The following is a 14767-nucleotide window of genomic DNA, read 5'->3' on the forward strand; positions in this document are numbered from 1 at the left end:
ATGCTTCCAGTGGTTTTTTTTTTTTTTTTTTTTTTTTTTGAGATGGAGTCTGCTTCGGTTGTCCAGGCTAGAGTGCAGTGGCGTGATCTCAGCTCACTGCAACCTCCATCTGCCGGGTTCAAGCAATTCTTATGCCTCAGCCTCCTGAGTAGCTGGGATTAGAGGTGTGCACCACCAGGCCTGGCTAATTTTTATTTTTTTGTTGGCCTCAGATTCCTGACTTCAAGTGATCCACCTGCCTTTGTCTCCCAAAGTGCTGGGATTACGGGCATGAGCCTCCATGCCCAGCCTCGTTGACTGTTCTTTAAGGCCGTAGTAGGGCATAGAACCGGGCTGAGGTTGTAGCCTGCAGCCCCTTCCCTCTACCTTATCCCCACAGAGGCTAGACGTTTAAAAGTCAGTGGAGCACTATCAAATCAAAAGAGCCTCTTAAATTATCTTCTACTAGAAAATTTTAATAGTAGCGTGTTAATATTTTTAAATGTTTTAGTATCATCCCATTTCAAAAACTATATCTATTGTTCTTATATAAGAAAAACAATGATTTTCTTATTTAAGTTGTTTATTGTAAGATAATTTACAAATATCTTGTTGTCTTCGATAATTCAAACAATGGAGAAAGTTTTTTCTGACAAAGCAGCAGTAAGCTAAAAACAAAATCAGCTGGCTGAATTTTCCTTTTTTACCTGGAAAACAAAGTACAGAACAAATAAAAAAATCAAACAGTATTTTTTGGGAAAATATTTATGTCAAGAGAAATATTAATACATACTTAAGTGGAGTACAGAGAACTGAATTTACACAATAAAGTGTTACTCTATACCACTGATTCTCAAATTTTGGTCTGAGGAACCCTTCTTGGGGTTCCTGAGGGCAAAACTATTTTCATAATAATGTTATTTTGCCTGTTTTATTCTCATTATTGAGTATACAGTCGAGTTTTCCAGAGGCCACGTGATCCAGACATCATAACAAAATGAGTAGACAGATGAAAATCTAGCTGGCTTTTGCTAAATCAATCAGGCATTAAGGGTTCCTGAGACCATAAAGTTTGAGAATCACCACTCTTCACCAACCTTTATGTAATATCTCAAAATAATGTTAATGTCTATCCTCAAAGTTGATTTCCTTATATCCACATTTTGTATGATCACCACACTCACTACAAAAAAAGTCCACTAGCGTTGCCCAGGTGCTCCCATGAGTTGGCTGCTACTATAAAGTGGCCCATCCATCTAAATCTCTCAGAGGACACTTCGAGGATTACTAAACTAGCTTCACTTATATCTGAATAGGTTTCTTTTCTGAACAGATATGGGAAGAAAGTGTAAACTTTACCTCTTGTCTGAGGATGGAACTTGATTTTCATTAATCCCTGGTTATTGTATTAGAAGAAAAAGACAAACACAAAACAAGCAGGTCAAGAAGCAATCCATGCTAGTTAATCACATATGCTTTCCAATAAAAGTAAGTCAATTTTTAAACTTGATCCCTTGAGTGTATCATGCAAAAATACTTACCACAAGATTCCTTTAAAATAGACTCAATGACTGTTACACAACATAGATTTCATTCCAGGTTAGAAGCAATAAAAACATGTTCATGCAAGTAGGCAAGACTACGAACACATAATTTAAATGACAATTTTTCTATAAATTAACACAATATATTTAGAGGTGTTTTTTTTTTTTTTTTGAGATGGAGTCTCATCCTGTTGCCCAGGCTGGAGTGCAGTGGCACGATCTCGGCTCACTGCAACCTCCTCCCAGGTTCAGGTGATGCTCCTTCCTCAGCCTCCCGAGTATCTGGGATTATGATGCCTGCCACCACGGCCAGCTAATTTTAGAGACAGAGTTTCGCCATTGGCCAGGCTGTTCTTGAACTCCTGTCCTCAGGTGATCTGCCTGCCTCAGCCTTCCAAAGTGCTGGGATTACAGGCGTGAGCCACTGTGCCCAGCCACATTTAGAGTTTTTAGGCTGCCAACTAATACTTGGCACCTCAAATACTATGGTTTACTCATGCTCTTAAATCTTATTACTAAATAGCCAGATATGTTTGTTTTGTTTTTTTGATCTGTTTCTTTTCCAAATATGTTTAAATATTATTAATCTTGATTCATAGTAACTGATAGGTTACAGAGCATGCAAGTCCATTCACAAGCAGGCTAAACTTGGCACTGCATAGCTAATTTTTTATATAAGGATTTAGATTACTGTTCTAGAAAGCAAAAACTTAATTCTCAATTTCTAATTATATGGATTCCTTTTTCTGCATTCTCGGTTTTGTGCAGTGGCATGATCATAGCTCACTGCAGCCTCAAACTCCCAGCTCAAGCAACCCTCCTGCTTTAGTTTCCTGAGTAGCTAGGACAATAGGCATATGCCACCACTCCTGGCTAATTTTTTCATTTTTGTAGAGACAGGATCTTGCTATGTCGCTCAGGCTTGTCTTGAACTCCTAGGCTCAAGCAATCCACACACCTCGGTCTCCCAAAATGCTAGGATTACAAGAGTGAGCCACTGCACTCAGCTGATTTTGCTACTTTTAAGTCAGTTCCTACATTCCTAATGAAGAAATAGGCTGATCCTCAATTTTGCAGAAGTTGTATCATCACAGGTTATACCTAACATTCCTTTTTCAAGAGCAAAAAAACCCTTGGGTTCTCTGGATCTCACACAGCCCACGAACCTTCAGCATGTGGTTCCTTCCTTCAGGCTTTCTCACACTTAAGATCCAAGAAGAAATCAGCCTGGCTTTAACATGGGGTAGATGGCAAGAAGGATAATGGCTAATAGAAGGTTTTAGTCCTTGTATGAGTCCCCATGTTACAGATGACAAAGCTGAATAACAGAGAGAGTATCCTAACCGAGTTCATCAAGCTAGATACCATGAGACTGTATTCTGTGATGCTAACAGAACACTGGTGACCAGGCTGTGAATGGGTTAGTCCTAACAAAGCTGTGCTTAGACAGTAAAATAAGAGAAGAAGAATGCTTAGGATAGCAAGGCTGACGGATCTAACTACCAGCTTACACAACAGTCTCTGTGGCTCAATCGGTTCTTTCTGTGTCTCTCCGGCATTCTGCCCAGTTTCTACCCTTGAAAGGTAACGGTTAAGGAGCACTTTAAATAGTGAACTTTCCCCTGACTCTTAAACATGGGCCCACCTTTCCATACACCCAATAAAATGTATATGTCCCTCTTCTGAACTTCCACTTCTTAATACACATGGGATTTCATTCATTCATTCAACATTCACGAAGGACGTATGTGCCAGGCGATGGGGACACAAAAGTGAGTAAGATATGGTCCCATTCTAGCCTCAAGGAACACAAAGACAAATAAAAAGCCAATTCCGACAAGGCTATAAGAGCTGAGCTAAACGGAAGCCAAGATGCTGAAGAAGGCTACCTCACTCAGACTGAAGGAAGGAGTGTTTTCTGGAAGAAAGGATTCCCCCAGCTGAGTAAGGAAGGATACACAGGAGGCAGTCAGATAAAGAATCAAGGGAGCAAGGGGAGAAATAGTGGCTCTTCAGGTTGAAGCACATGCCACTCTCTGGCCGCGAGAAACAGCGTGACAAATCTGTAGATCCGGAAGTAGATAAAGGTGGCTGAGGTTCAAGGAAGTGAGAAATGGTAATGGTAAGAGACAGGACTGGAAAGAGTACTGGTGACCAGAAAAAATAGGATCACATACATCAAGTGTTTCTGCAGAATGAATGTATAATAGAGAATGGACTGTTATTTTCCTCATAGCCCTGTCACAAAAATGGGCAATTTTTTTCTGTGAAGGGCTACACAGTATTTAGGCTCTGCAGGTCACACACTATCACTCTCTTTCCTATAATCCTTTAAAAACATAGAAACCATTCTTAGCTCCAAGCCACAGTTTAGTAACCTCTGTTCTGCTATGGTTTCTTACTTAGTGTCTGTCTTTACTGTTAAGACTGAGCTCTCTGAAGGCAAATACTGTTACCACTGTATCCTCAGTGTCTAGCACAGGGCCTGGCACTTAAGGGGCACTCACATAATTATCTTTTTTAACTCAGGAGAGAAATGACAAGGATCTGTATTATGCGGGCATAAAGAAGGGGGAAGATTCAAGAGACATTTAGAAGGTAAAACTTAAAGAACATGGTAACTGACTGTGTAAGAAGGAACGAGTCAAAAAGAACTTACTTCACATTTTATCTCATCACAATTACCTGTATGTTTCTTAGCCTATTAGAATATAAGTGCCTTAAAAGAGAGAATCACTTACTGAACACTGTGTCTAGCACTGTACTGTGCATAGGGTGGGTATTCAACTTAATAACTTTTTGAATAAAATTCCCATTATCTTAACCCTTTTTTCATCAACATTCAAGTTTCTCAGCAACTAAGAAATTTTCTTGAGGAAAGCAGTATATAGTTGGCCGTCAGTATCCATGGATTCAACCAACAGCAGATGTAAAATATTTGGAAAAAAGATAAAAAATAACAAATAAAAACAAAAACCAGTACAACAACTATTTACATAGCATTGTAAGCATAACTAGAGATAATTAAAAGTATATGAGAGGTTGTGCACTGGTGATATGCAAGACTGTGCTATTTGATATCAGGGACTTGAGCATCTCTGATTTTGGTATCCTGGGGGAGGTAAGAGAGAGTCCTGGAACCAGTCCCCTGCAGATACCGAGGGATGGCTATACTACCTTACAGTACTAATATAGAGAACCTAATGATTAAAAAATTCCTGGACATTCTCAACATGCAATGGTTTATTACAGATTTATGTAAAAGCAAATCTGAAACTAGCTCTGTAACTCAGAAAGCTTGGCTTACAATTATTTAAATTCCAAAACAAGATTTCATGAATGGTATTGAATTATCCACATCCTTATTCCTAATGCTTTAGAAAGGTAAAAACTAAGCCTGAGTGTTTCCAGCTGAAACAATAAAAACAAACCAAAGAGATCCCATTTTTTTTTTACCAAATCTTTATATCCTAAGAGTTAGAGTGCAAGATTCAGCAATGAGTCATTTCAACTTCAAACGACAAAAACAAAAAACTTTTAAGCATCCAAACAAGCAGACACAGTAAGAGGAAAAAGAGTTCTCTGAAGGCAACAATCTAGAATTACTTACAGAGCTGCAGCACCAGAGATGATTTCAATCAACTCCTTTGTGATGACAGCTTGGCGGGTACGGTTGAATGTCAATGTCAATTTGTCAATCATCTCAGCTACAAACCAAACAAAAAGATTACACAATAAAATCTGAAACTGGAAAAGAATAACTTGTTCACTAACTTCTGTTGCTTAATTTAAAAATGAGAGATATAGGGCCGGGCGCGGTGGCTCAAGCCTGTAATCCCAGCACTTTGGGAGGCCAAGGCAGGTGGATCACGAGGTCAAGAGATCGAGACCATCCTGGTCAACATGGTGAAACCCCGTCTCTACTAAAAATACCAAAAATTAGTTGGGCATGGTGGCACGTGCCTGTAATCCCAGCTACTCAGGAGGCTGAGGCAGGAGAATTGCCTGAACCCAGGAGGCAGAGGTTGCGGTGAGCCGAGATCGCGCCGTTGCACTCCAGCCTGGGTAACAAGAGTGAAACTCCGTCTCAAAAAAAAAAAAAAAAAAAAAAAAAATGAGAGATATTTGGATACCAAAATTGGTCTCTCAAAAAATTTTATGAAGATATTTTTACATCTTCCATAGGATAACTTTTCACAGTACTTGGAAGTCATCTACCTATCAAGATATACTTTCCTACAGGTAGAGGACTATTATGTTAATGTTGTTGAAGCTACTCTCGGCAATGGACTCCTCTCAGCTGAGGTTCACTGTGTGCTCACAAGCTTCCCTGCTGGCACCGTCCCCATTGTGTACTTACAAGCATTCTTGCTGGCGTTGTCCATGGCTGTCATCCTGGCACTCTGCTCACTAGTGGTGGACTCCTTCAGAGAGTAGTAGATGATGTTGGCCAGACTGTATTCTTGGTAATTTTGCAGCACATCAGCATCAATATCATCGTAGATACTCATGCTCTCTGTTAAAACAAGTGATGAGTTCCTTTGAAGTTATATAGAGCAAATACTAATTCATCAAAAACAGCTTTTCAGCGTAAAATACTTTATAATTACAGAGCAGAAATTAATGTAAGGTAAAGGAACTTGTTCCAATAATTTCATCTGTTTCCACACTGTAGATGATAGCATATTTTTAGCAAAATATAATGTGTAAGTAAAGCATTTAATATTCTATTCCACATGTGTAACATTAGAAAAACTAAGTCAATATCTGAAATAACTGTACCATATTTCGTGGTTATGAAGCCATCTCGACAGCATTAGCAAGCACTCAGTGCTTTTTCCAATACAAAAATGAATGAAATCAATATAGTATAATACAGGTTGAGCATCCCTAATCCCAAAGTCCAAAATCTGAAGTGCTCCAAAATCTGAAACATTTTGAGCACTGACATGATGCCACAAGTGGAAAATTCCACACCTGACCTTGTGTGGCAGGTCCCATTCAAAACTTTGTTTCCAGCACAAAATTATTTAAAATACTGCATAAAATTGCCTTCAGGCTATGTGTATAAGGTATATAGACTTGGGCCCCATCCCCAAGATACTGCACTATAAATATGAAAATATTCTGAAATCCCAAGCATTTCTGGTCCTAACATTCACACAAGGGATACTCAACCTGTGCAATAATTCCAACTTAGTCATTTCATTAGTGAAGAAATCTGAATGTATCAATCTGGAAAATGAGAGACAGAAAACCTTTCTAAGCACAGGAAAAGAGTGGGAGAACCAGAAACTTGATATAAGTTGTAGTTTTAATGTTGTAGAAACTTAATAGTACATTTCAAAATTCATTCATTGGGGTCAAGTGGTGAAACAGTACTATATTTCATCAAACTGAAAATGGTGCTGGTTGTAACACCTACTTTATTTCTCATTAGGAGAGAAAACAATGTTGTCGATTAGAAATGATATTCCATTGGCTGGTAGAGGTATCTCAATTTCAGAAACATTAACATGTAAAGTACATACTTGAAAATAGATGAAGTCTTAGAAAACAGATGAAAATAGATGGTATATACAAGGGAAAAAAGACTTAGAAAACTAAGATCAGTTCCAGAATATTATTCCAGGAGGCTTCAATGATCAATGACGACTATATTCGAACAATAAAATAAGAGAATTGAGTTGGTCAATGTAAATTAGTTGTGAACACTGTTCAACTCTCTATTCTAGAGCTTCTGTTGTATTGTAGCTACAGGTCCAAAAGATAAATTGCAAAGCCAATTTCCAGCTACGCTCTTCAATCCTTGAGAACAAAAAAAGTCTAATGATGAACCTCAATAGATACTGATTTGTTCAATTAATGATGGAATAGACAGGAGATATTGAACAATGACTGAGTTAAGTATCACGGAAGTCAAGAGATGGCACTTCTCAGAAACAGCCCCAAATCAGCCAGGCGCAGTGGCTCATGCCTGTAATCCCAGCACTTTTAGAAGCCAAGGTGGGTGGATCACCTGAGGTCAGGAGTTCAAGATCAGCCTGGCCAACATGGCAAAACCCTGTCTCTACTAAAATTACAAAACTTAGCTGGGCATGGCAGCATGTGCCTGTAATTCCAGCTACTTGGGAGGCTAAGGCAGGAGAATTCCTTGAACCCGGGAGGTAGAGGTTGCAGTGAGCCAAGATAATGCCACTGCACTGCAGCCTGGGTGACACAGTGAGACTCAGTCTCAAAAAAAAAAAAAAAGAAAAGAAAAAGAAAAAAGAAACAGCCCCAAATCATTTGCTATGGCTACCACCAGACAACCTGACATTGTCTGCCTTAGTGTACAAATCTCTCCATTCTACATGAAAAAAAATATGTGTCATAGAAAAACTACTTACCAGCACTTGCAATGGTATTAAGGGAAAAGATGGGCTTTTCCTCTGTCTTATAGGAGATGACAGACCTAGAGTTGACAAAAACAAATATAAATCTCAAAATAATTTTAACTGTTAATTCAAAATATGAACAAAAACATGAACATAAAAAAGCTTTGATTTTTAAATATTTCTTGCCTGAATCGATTAAAAATGATGGAGCCTTCATCAAATTCATATCCAGAATTTAGTAATTCAAGGGCAATGACTGACGCATCTCCAAAAGTAGGGGGCTTTCTTCCCACTTCTTTAAATGCCGCTAGAAACTGGTCAGAATGAGTCCTATAAGAAAAGCAAAAGCTCACATAAACTAGTTTAACAAGACTTCTGTTGACAGAGCATAGAGGACGGGCAGGAGAAAACATTATCACCACAGATCAGGTCTTAAGTTGTTCCACACACTGTCTATCATAATTCCTTTCCCTCAGCACCTGCAAAGAAGTAATAAAAATTCGGTCTGTCTTGTTTTATATTCTCTTTGCCTTTATTCCTCTCCTTCTAAACCTAATGAACATTAGGAGCTAACATTTCCAGGCTCTAACAGCTGCTCAGATGCCTCGTTTGGCTTAATGCCAATAGCTTTTGAGATTCTCATGGTATTCAACTTATGGTCCGCATGAAGAAGCAAAGACAGAAAATAGGGGAAAGAAAATAGGTATGTTCCAATATATCCTCGAAAAAGAAAAACTAGTCCGGGCACGGTGGCTCAAGCCTGTAATCCCAGCACTTTGGGAGGCCGAGGCGGGTGGATCACGAGGTCAAGAGATCGAGACCATCCTGATCAACATGGTGAAACCCCGTCTCTACTAAAACTACAAAAAATTAGCTGGGCATGGTGGCGCGTGCCTGCAATCCCAGCTACTAAGGAGGCTGAGGCAGGAGAATTGCCTGAACCCAGGAGGCGGAGGTTGCGGTGAGCCGAGATCGTGCCATTGCACTCCAGCCTGGGTAACAAGAGCGAAACTCCGTCTCAAAAAAAAAAAAAAAAAAAAGAAAAACTAAACAAACACCTCCCTGTGAGTATACCAAAAAAGGCACCCCCAAAGAATTCCTTGTTTAAATAAACTTTTGAAGGTTTTGATAGTTTGTCAAAACGTCTGAGAGAAGATTTATTCATGCTGCACCTTTATGAAAATAAACAATATATCTTTAAATTACCTATAAAGTATGCCTCTGATTTTGTCACCAATTCCAACAAGCATAACTTCTTTCCCAGCTGCTGTTAGTGTAGCAACCTCGCTTTTCATCTGTTTAGCAATGGAGGAGTGAATAGCACCACACAGTCCTCGATCTGAGGACACACCAATAAGGAGGTGTTTCTTCTTGTCTTCAGGCCCCTTGATCTCAGCTTTCTCATACAGAGCTTAAAAACAAACCAAAGCAGTAATTTTTTATATGCAACTTACGCTAAATACAGTAAATCTCTATTTACAAAGCAGTTGGTTATTTTCAAAATATGCATTTAAATTTAGCTGGCAATTGACTAGTGGAAGCAAGCATTCTTAGGACAGCTGTAAGCTGAGTGGGGCACAGTGGCTCACGCCTGTAATCCCAGCACTTTAAGAGGCCGAGACAGGTGGATTACCTGAGGTCAGGAGATTGAGACCAGCCTGGCCAACATGGTGAAACCCTGTCTCTTTTAAAAAAACAAAAATTAGCCAGGTATGGTGGCGGAGGTCTGTAATCTCAGCTACTGGGGAGGTGAGGCAAGAGAATTACTTGAGCTTGGGAGGTGGAGGTTGTAGTGAGCAGAGATTGCACCACAGCACTCTAGCCTGGGCAACAGAGTGTGACTCCACCTCAAAAAAAAACCAACCAACACAAAAACACACACACAAAAAACCCCAACCAAACCAAAAAAACCCAAAAGCCCACAAAGGACAGCTGTAAGTTGAGATTACTGAGGATTTGGTAGACAGGGGTTCACTACATGATTTTCTTTACTATCAAATTTGCATAAATCTTCCTTAAGTTAAAAATTCTTTTAGCCTCAACTCAGGACAAGATAGCGTGATCATAAAAAAGAGAAAGAATGTAATTACAAGTTAAAATAGGAACTTCTTTCCCATTTTCAGCTCTTTACAACTTTATTTCCAAGATAAATTCATAATCAAGTAAGTATAAAAGCATCTAAAAACACAATATAAATTCTTTTTAAACTGCCATATCACATCTCTTTTCCATTAAGAATGCTAATTAAGGATGAATTACATAAATTTCCGAAGGAAAAATGTCTTCATGCTTTTGAAAAGATAAGAAAGAGTGATTGAACATGAAGGTTCTTAGCTGCTCTTCCTGCTTCAACATCACTGAGATTCTCAAAACCCCATCATGAGTCATATCCGTGACCACAGTCAGCTCCACTGCAGTGCTCCCCCTTTGCCCCCACTGCAGTCCTAAAATGCGACACTAGAAGTCATAGGATGAAATCAAGCCCTTGCATCTAATGCACTGGTTCCAAGTTCTTTAGCTGGTATACTTAATAACTGGGAAAATTTCAGAATATTAAAAAGTTAACATAGTCATATATAATGGTTAACAAATACACAGGCTCAGCTGGGTGCGGTGGCTCATGCCTGTAATCCCAGAACTTTGGGAGGCTGAACTGGGTGGATCACGAGGTCAGGAGTTCAAGACCAGCCTGGCCAAGATGGTGAAACCCCATCTCTACTAATGTGGTGGTTGGTGCCTGGAATCCCAGACAATCCCAGCTACTCGGTAGGCTGAGGCAGAAAACTGCTTGAACCTGGGTGGCAGAGGTTGCAGTGAGCTGAGATTGCGCCACTGCACTCTAGCCTGGGCGACAGAGCGAGACTCTGTCTCAAAAAACAACACAAAACAAACAAATACACGGGCTCTGACACTAAACCACGTATGTCCAAACAGAGGCCCTTCATCCTTTTCTGTGATCTTAGGCAAGTTAAGTAACTTCCGTGTGCTTCAGGTTTTCTCACTGGAAAGCAGAGATTCTAACAGTTCCTACCTGCACAGGGTTGTTATTGCTGCGTGTCAAGTGAATGTGGCTGAAAAACAAGTACACGTCAACTACTGGGATAGGCCTGACATCACTGTAAGCTCTAAATACAAGTCATCAGTAGTCTTGTGATAAACAGTTCTTCATAATTTGTGAATTACACTCTTCCCTTACCCAAAGATCCCAATCCATATATTCGAGCTGGTTTCAGCTCTCTCTCAGCTCGGGCGTATTTTGCTGCTGCTACCATTTTCATAGACTTGGTAATTTTCTGGATGTTTTTGATGGACTTTAGTCGCCTGGTAACTAAAAAATAGAAGTGCTGTGTTAAGACAAAGGAATTACAGTATAACTTCAATGTGAATTTATGGAAATATTTTTCTAAAGTGCAAGGCAGAATAATTGAGCACTGAGATAAACAGCATGATGCTAAACCAGTCTTAATATTAGAACTAGTACTAATAAAAGGCAAGACTAAGACTAGCTACTACATAGGACAAGCAAATGGCAACACAGACAATAAAATACATTTAAAACTTTAAATGGTATTGAAAATTGCCTTAACCACATATTCCACAACATTATTTACATATAATTCTGTAACATTATTCACATGCCCCCCCCGCCCCCAACACACACCTACAACAGTCTAGTTTTTTCCTAGTTAATCACTATCGTTCTACTGACAACACAGCTTTCTCATGTGTCCTTTCTCACCAGTCTTTTCAGAACAAGTCTAATGTCCCAGACATGCAATGGAAATCCATTTGTTCAGTTTTGATCAAACAGACAATGCGCTAAAGCGGTGTATTTTTGAAAGTATTTGTATTTGTCAAAATTCAGTTTTTCTTAATTCGCATATTGAGACAAACAACATACTTACTATCTTTCAAAGTTGCCATATTTCGAACTTGAATCCTGAGGATGAAAGTTTTAAAAATGTTTCAGTTTTTTGAAGAATAGTTCCATTATACAAGAAAAACTTTCAGAGTTAATATATTTATTTAAAGACTATCCCATAAAGCACAATCTATCAAATACAGGACTCAGAATGTATATGAACAAACATACATTTAAATTCCTTAGTAGCAGAGCCAATCCCCGTATGGAAGGCCTCCTTTTATTTGGCCTGGCTCTACCACCACCTTCCCTGAAGTCAAAAGCTCCATTGACTCACACGTGCTCTATTCACACCGCCATATCTTTGCTTATCTTGCTTCCATGACAGAAAAGCCCCTCCCCTTGTTTGGCTGTCCAACTATACTTCAAATCAAGGCCAGCCACTCTAAAAACTTCCTTAGTTCACAGCAACCTCTTCCAGTAACACTTAAAATCAATGATACAGTTGAACATGACCACACGTGTAAAGCACACTTTATATAAACTGATTATTAACTTTTTCAATTCAACTTAATAAATATTTGCCAATTTGCTCTACATTCCAGGCACTGGTAAACACATGCTCTCTGATATATTATTACCTCATAAACAAGGTTAATGAAAAATTACATTTATATAAAATTTTATATTTTTTTCAAGTCTTTAAAACTGAAGTGCTAATGTGCAGTAGTGAAAATGATTAGACTTAAGTAAAATATTGGTGAAAGATGAATATGAGAGAATTCCTGCCCTAATTGGGGAAGACATGTTAAAAATATTATCTTTCTGCCTTCGAATCCATAAAAAGTGCCTGTGTTGGAGGGCAAAGCTGCATGGGAGAACTGAGCAATGAGTAAACATGTGCACAAAGGAGGGATTCTCAGGAACAGGATGTCGTGTTAAGAGGACTCATGTTCAGGAAAGAATGAGAAATGGCAGACGGGGAAGCTGGAGACATGAGTTGGGTTTGTTACTTTAAATATTTAACATTTTAAAATATTTTAAAAAGGAAATCAGTTAAAATCTTATTTGTAAGTTCGTAGGGAAACGGATGTTTATAAGCCTACAAATCAGTTTAGTATTTCTGCAAAGTATCTCAGATGGCAGTGACAAGCATAAAATTAGGTTGGAGTTTTGATGAACATTGAAAACATGGGGACATGGGCTGCCGCAGCCTCACAAGAGACATCAAGAACCTGGACGAAGATGCTGGCAAAGCAACAGGAGACTAGATTTGTGAGCATATAACTTCTTCACATATACATTCTTAGTAGAAAGGAAAGCAGTAAGAATGATCTAAGGTCTCTCTAATTTAATGACCTCGGTGGACAGTGACTAATATCTCTCCTGAGCACAGATTAGATGCAAAAATCCTCAACAGTGTATTAGCAAATCGATTCCAACAATGTATTAAAAAGAATTATACACCATCACTAAATGGGATTTATTCTAGGTATACAAAGCTGGTTCAGTATTAAAAAATCAAATAATATAATCTATTATGTCAACAGGGTAAAGAAGAAAAATCATACAATCAACAGGTGCAGAAAAAGCATTCAACAAAATCTAACACCCATTCATAATAGTTTCTCAGCAAACTAGCAACAGAGAACTTCCTCAACCTGCTTAAAACAAACAAAACAAAACAAACCCTGATTTACTGGGAGGGGCTAGGCGTTTTCCCCATAAGACTGGGAACAAGACAAGGATGTCCCCATTCATCACTCTTCTTCAGTATCATACTGGAAGTCTTAGCTAATGCAGTAAGACAAGAAAATAAGAGGCATAGAGATTGGAAGTGAAAGAATAAAACTGTTTTTGTTCATAGATGATATGATTATCTATGTAGAAAATCCCAAAGAATAAAAATAACCCTTCCTAGAACCAATAAGCATTTATAACACGGCTGTAGGATATACGGTTAGTGTATATGAAAAGCTAGTTGCATTCCTCTACACCAACCCTGAACTACTGGAATATGAAGTTAAAAATGCCCACACACAGTTACATGTTAAAATGATAAACTTCATGTTATAGTGTTTTACAACTTTTAAAATATGCACTAAAATCTCAGCAATTTACTTTGTGGATATCAATTTACTTTGTGGATATCAATAAACTGATTTTCACGGTTATATGGGAAGGCCAAAGACCTAGAAAAGCCAAACAATATTGTCAGGACTGACACTACCTGACTTCAAGGCTTCCTCTCAAGTTACGGTAATCACCCATAAACAGATCCACACAAATAGTTGATCTGTGACAAAGAAGCAAGAACAACTCAAGGAAGAAAGGATATTCTTCCCAGCAAATGAATGGTACTGGAACAACTGGACACCCATATGCAAAAGTATTCATCTGTACAATGACTTTACAAATTTCATAAAAACTTAAGCTAAAATGAATCACAGGCCTAAATATAAATTGCAAAACTGTAAAACTTTTAGAAGATACCACAGGAGAAAACCCAGTTGCCTTGGGCTCCGCAATGAGTTATTAAATACAACACCAAAAGCATGATCCACGACAGAAAAAATTAAGTTGGGACAAACAACTCTTAAAATACAATAAGAGAACAAACAACCCAAATTAAAAAATGGGAAAAAGATCTGGAGACTTCACCAAAGAAGATAAATTGATGGCAGAGCTGGGCGCGGTGGCTCATGCCTGTAATCCTAGGACTTTGGGAGGCTGAGGCGGGTAGATCACAAGGTCAGGAGTTCGAGAAAAGCCTGGCCAACATGGTGAAATGCCATCTTCACTAAATAGAAAAATTTAGCCAGGCATGGTAATGCATGCCTGTAATTCCAGCTACTCGGGAGGCTGAGGCAGGAGAATTGCTTGAACCCAGGAGGCAGAGGTTGCAGCGAGCAGAGATTGTGCCATTGCATTCCAGGCTGGGCAACAGAGCAAGACTCTGTCTCAAAAAAAAAAAAAAAAAAAAAAAAAAAAAAAAAAAAAAAAAA

General features: G+C 38.7%; 1 protein-coding gene across 2 annotated transcripts in view; it reads right to left on the minus strand.

Moving 5' to 3' along the window:
- Positions 1–544: 544 nt before the first annotated feature.
- ATP5F1C (ATP synthase F1 subunit gamma) overlaps positions 545–14767 on the minus strand; it is a 19713-nt gene continuing 5490 nt past the window's right edge. Inside the window, exons 2-10 of one of the 2 annotated variants that reach the window (XM_032258152.1) lie at positions 11806–11840; positions 11097–11228; positions 9107–9311; positions 8087–8230; positions 7913–7977; positions 5884–6039; positions 5134–5230; positions 1339–1375; positions 545–686 (exon numbers count right to left, since the gene is read on the minus strand). In XM_032258152.1, coding sequence (XP_032114043.1) covers positions 1369–1375; positions 5134–5230; positions 5884–6039; positions 7913–7977; positions 8087–8230; positions 9107–9311; positions 11097–11228; positions 11806–11840 — 841 coding nt within the window. In that variant the 3' untranslated portion in view covers positions 545–686; positions 1339–1368. The remainder of the gene's footprint in view (positions 687–1338; positions 1376–5133; positions 5231–5883; positions 6040–7912; positions 7978–8086; positions 8231–9106; positions 9312–11096; positions 11229–11805; positions 11841–14767) is intronic. The other variant, XM_032258153.1, reaches the window with a different exon arrangement.

This window comes from Sapajus apella, unplaced genomic scaffold (assembly GCF_009761245.1).
Source record: "Sapajus apella isolate SASKATOON/1434 unplaced genomic scaffold, GSC_monkey_1.0 scaffold100, whole genome shotgun sequence".
Lineage (NCBI taxonomy): Eukaryota > Metazoa > Chordata > Mammalia > Primates > Cebidae > Sapajus > Sapajus apella.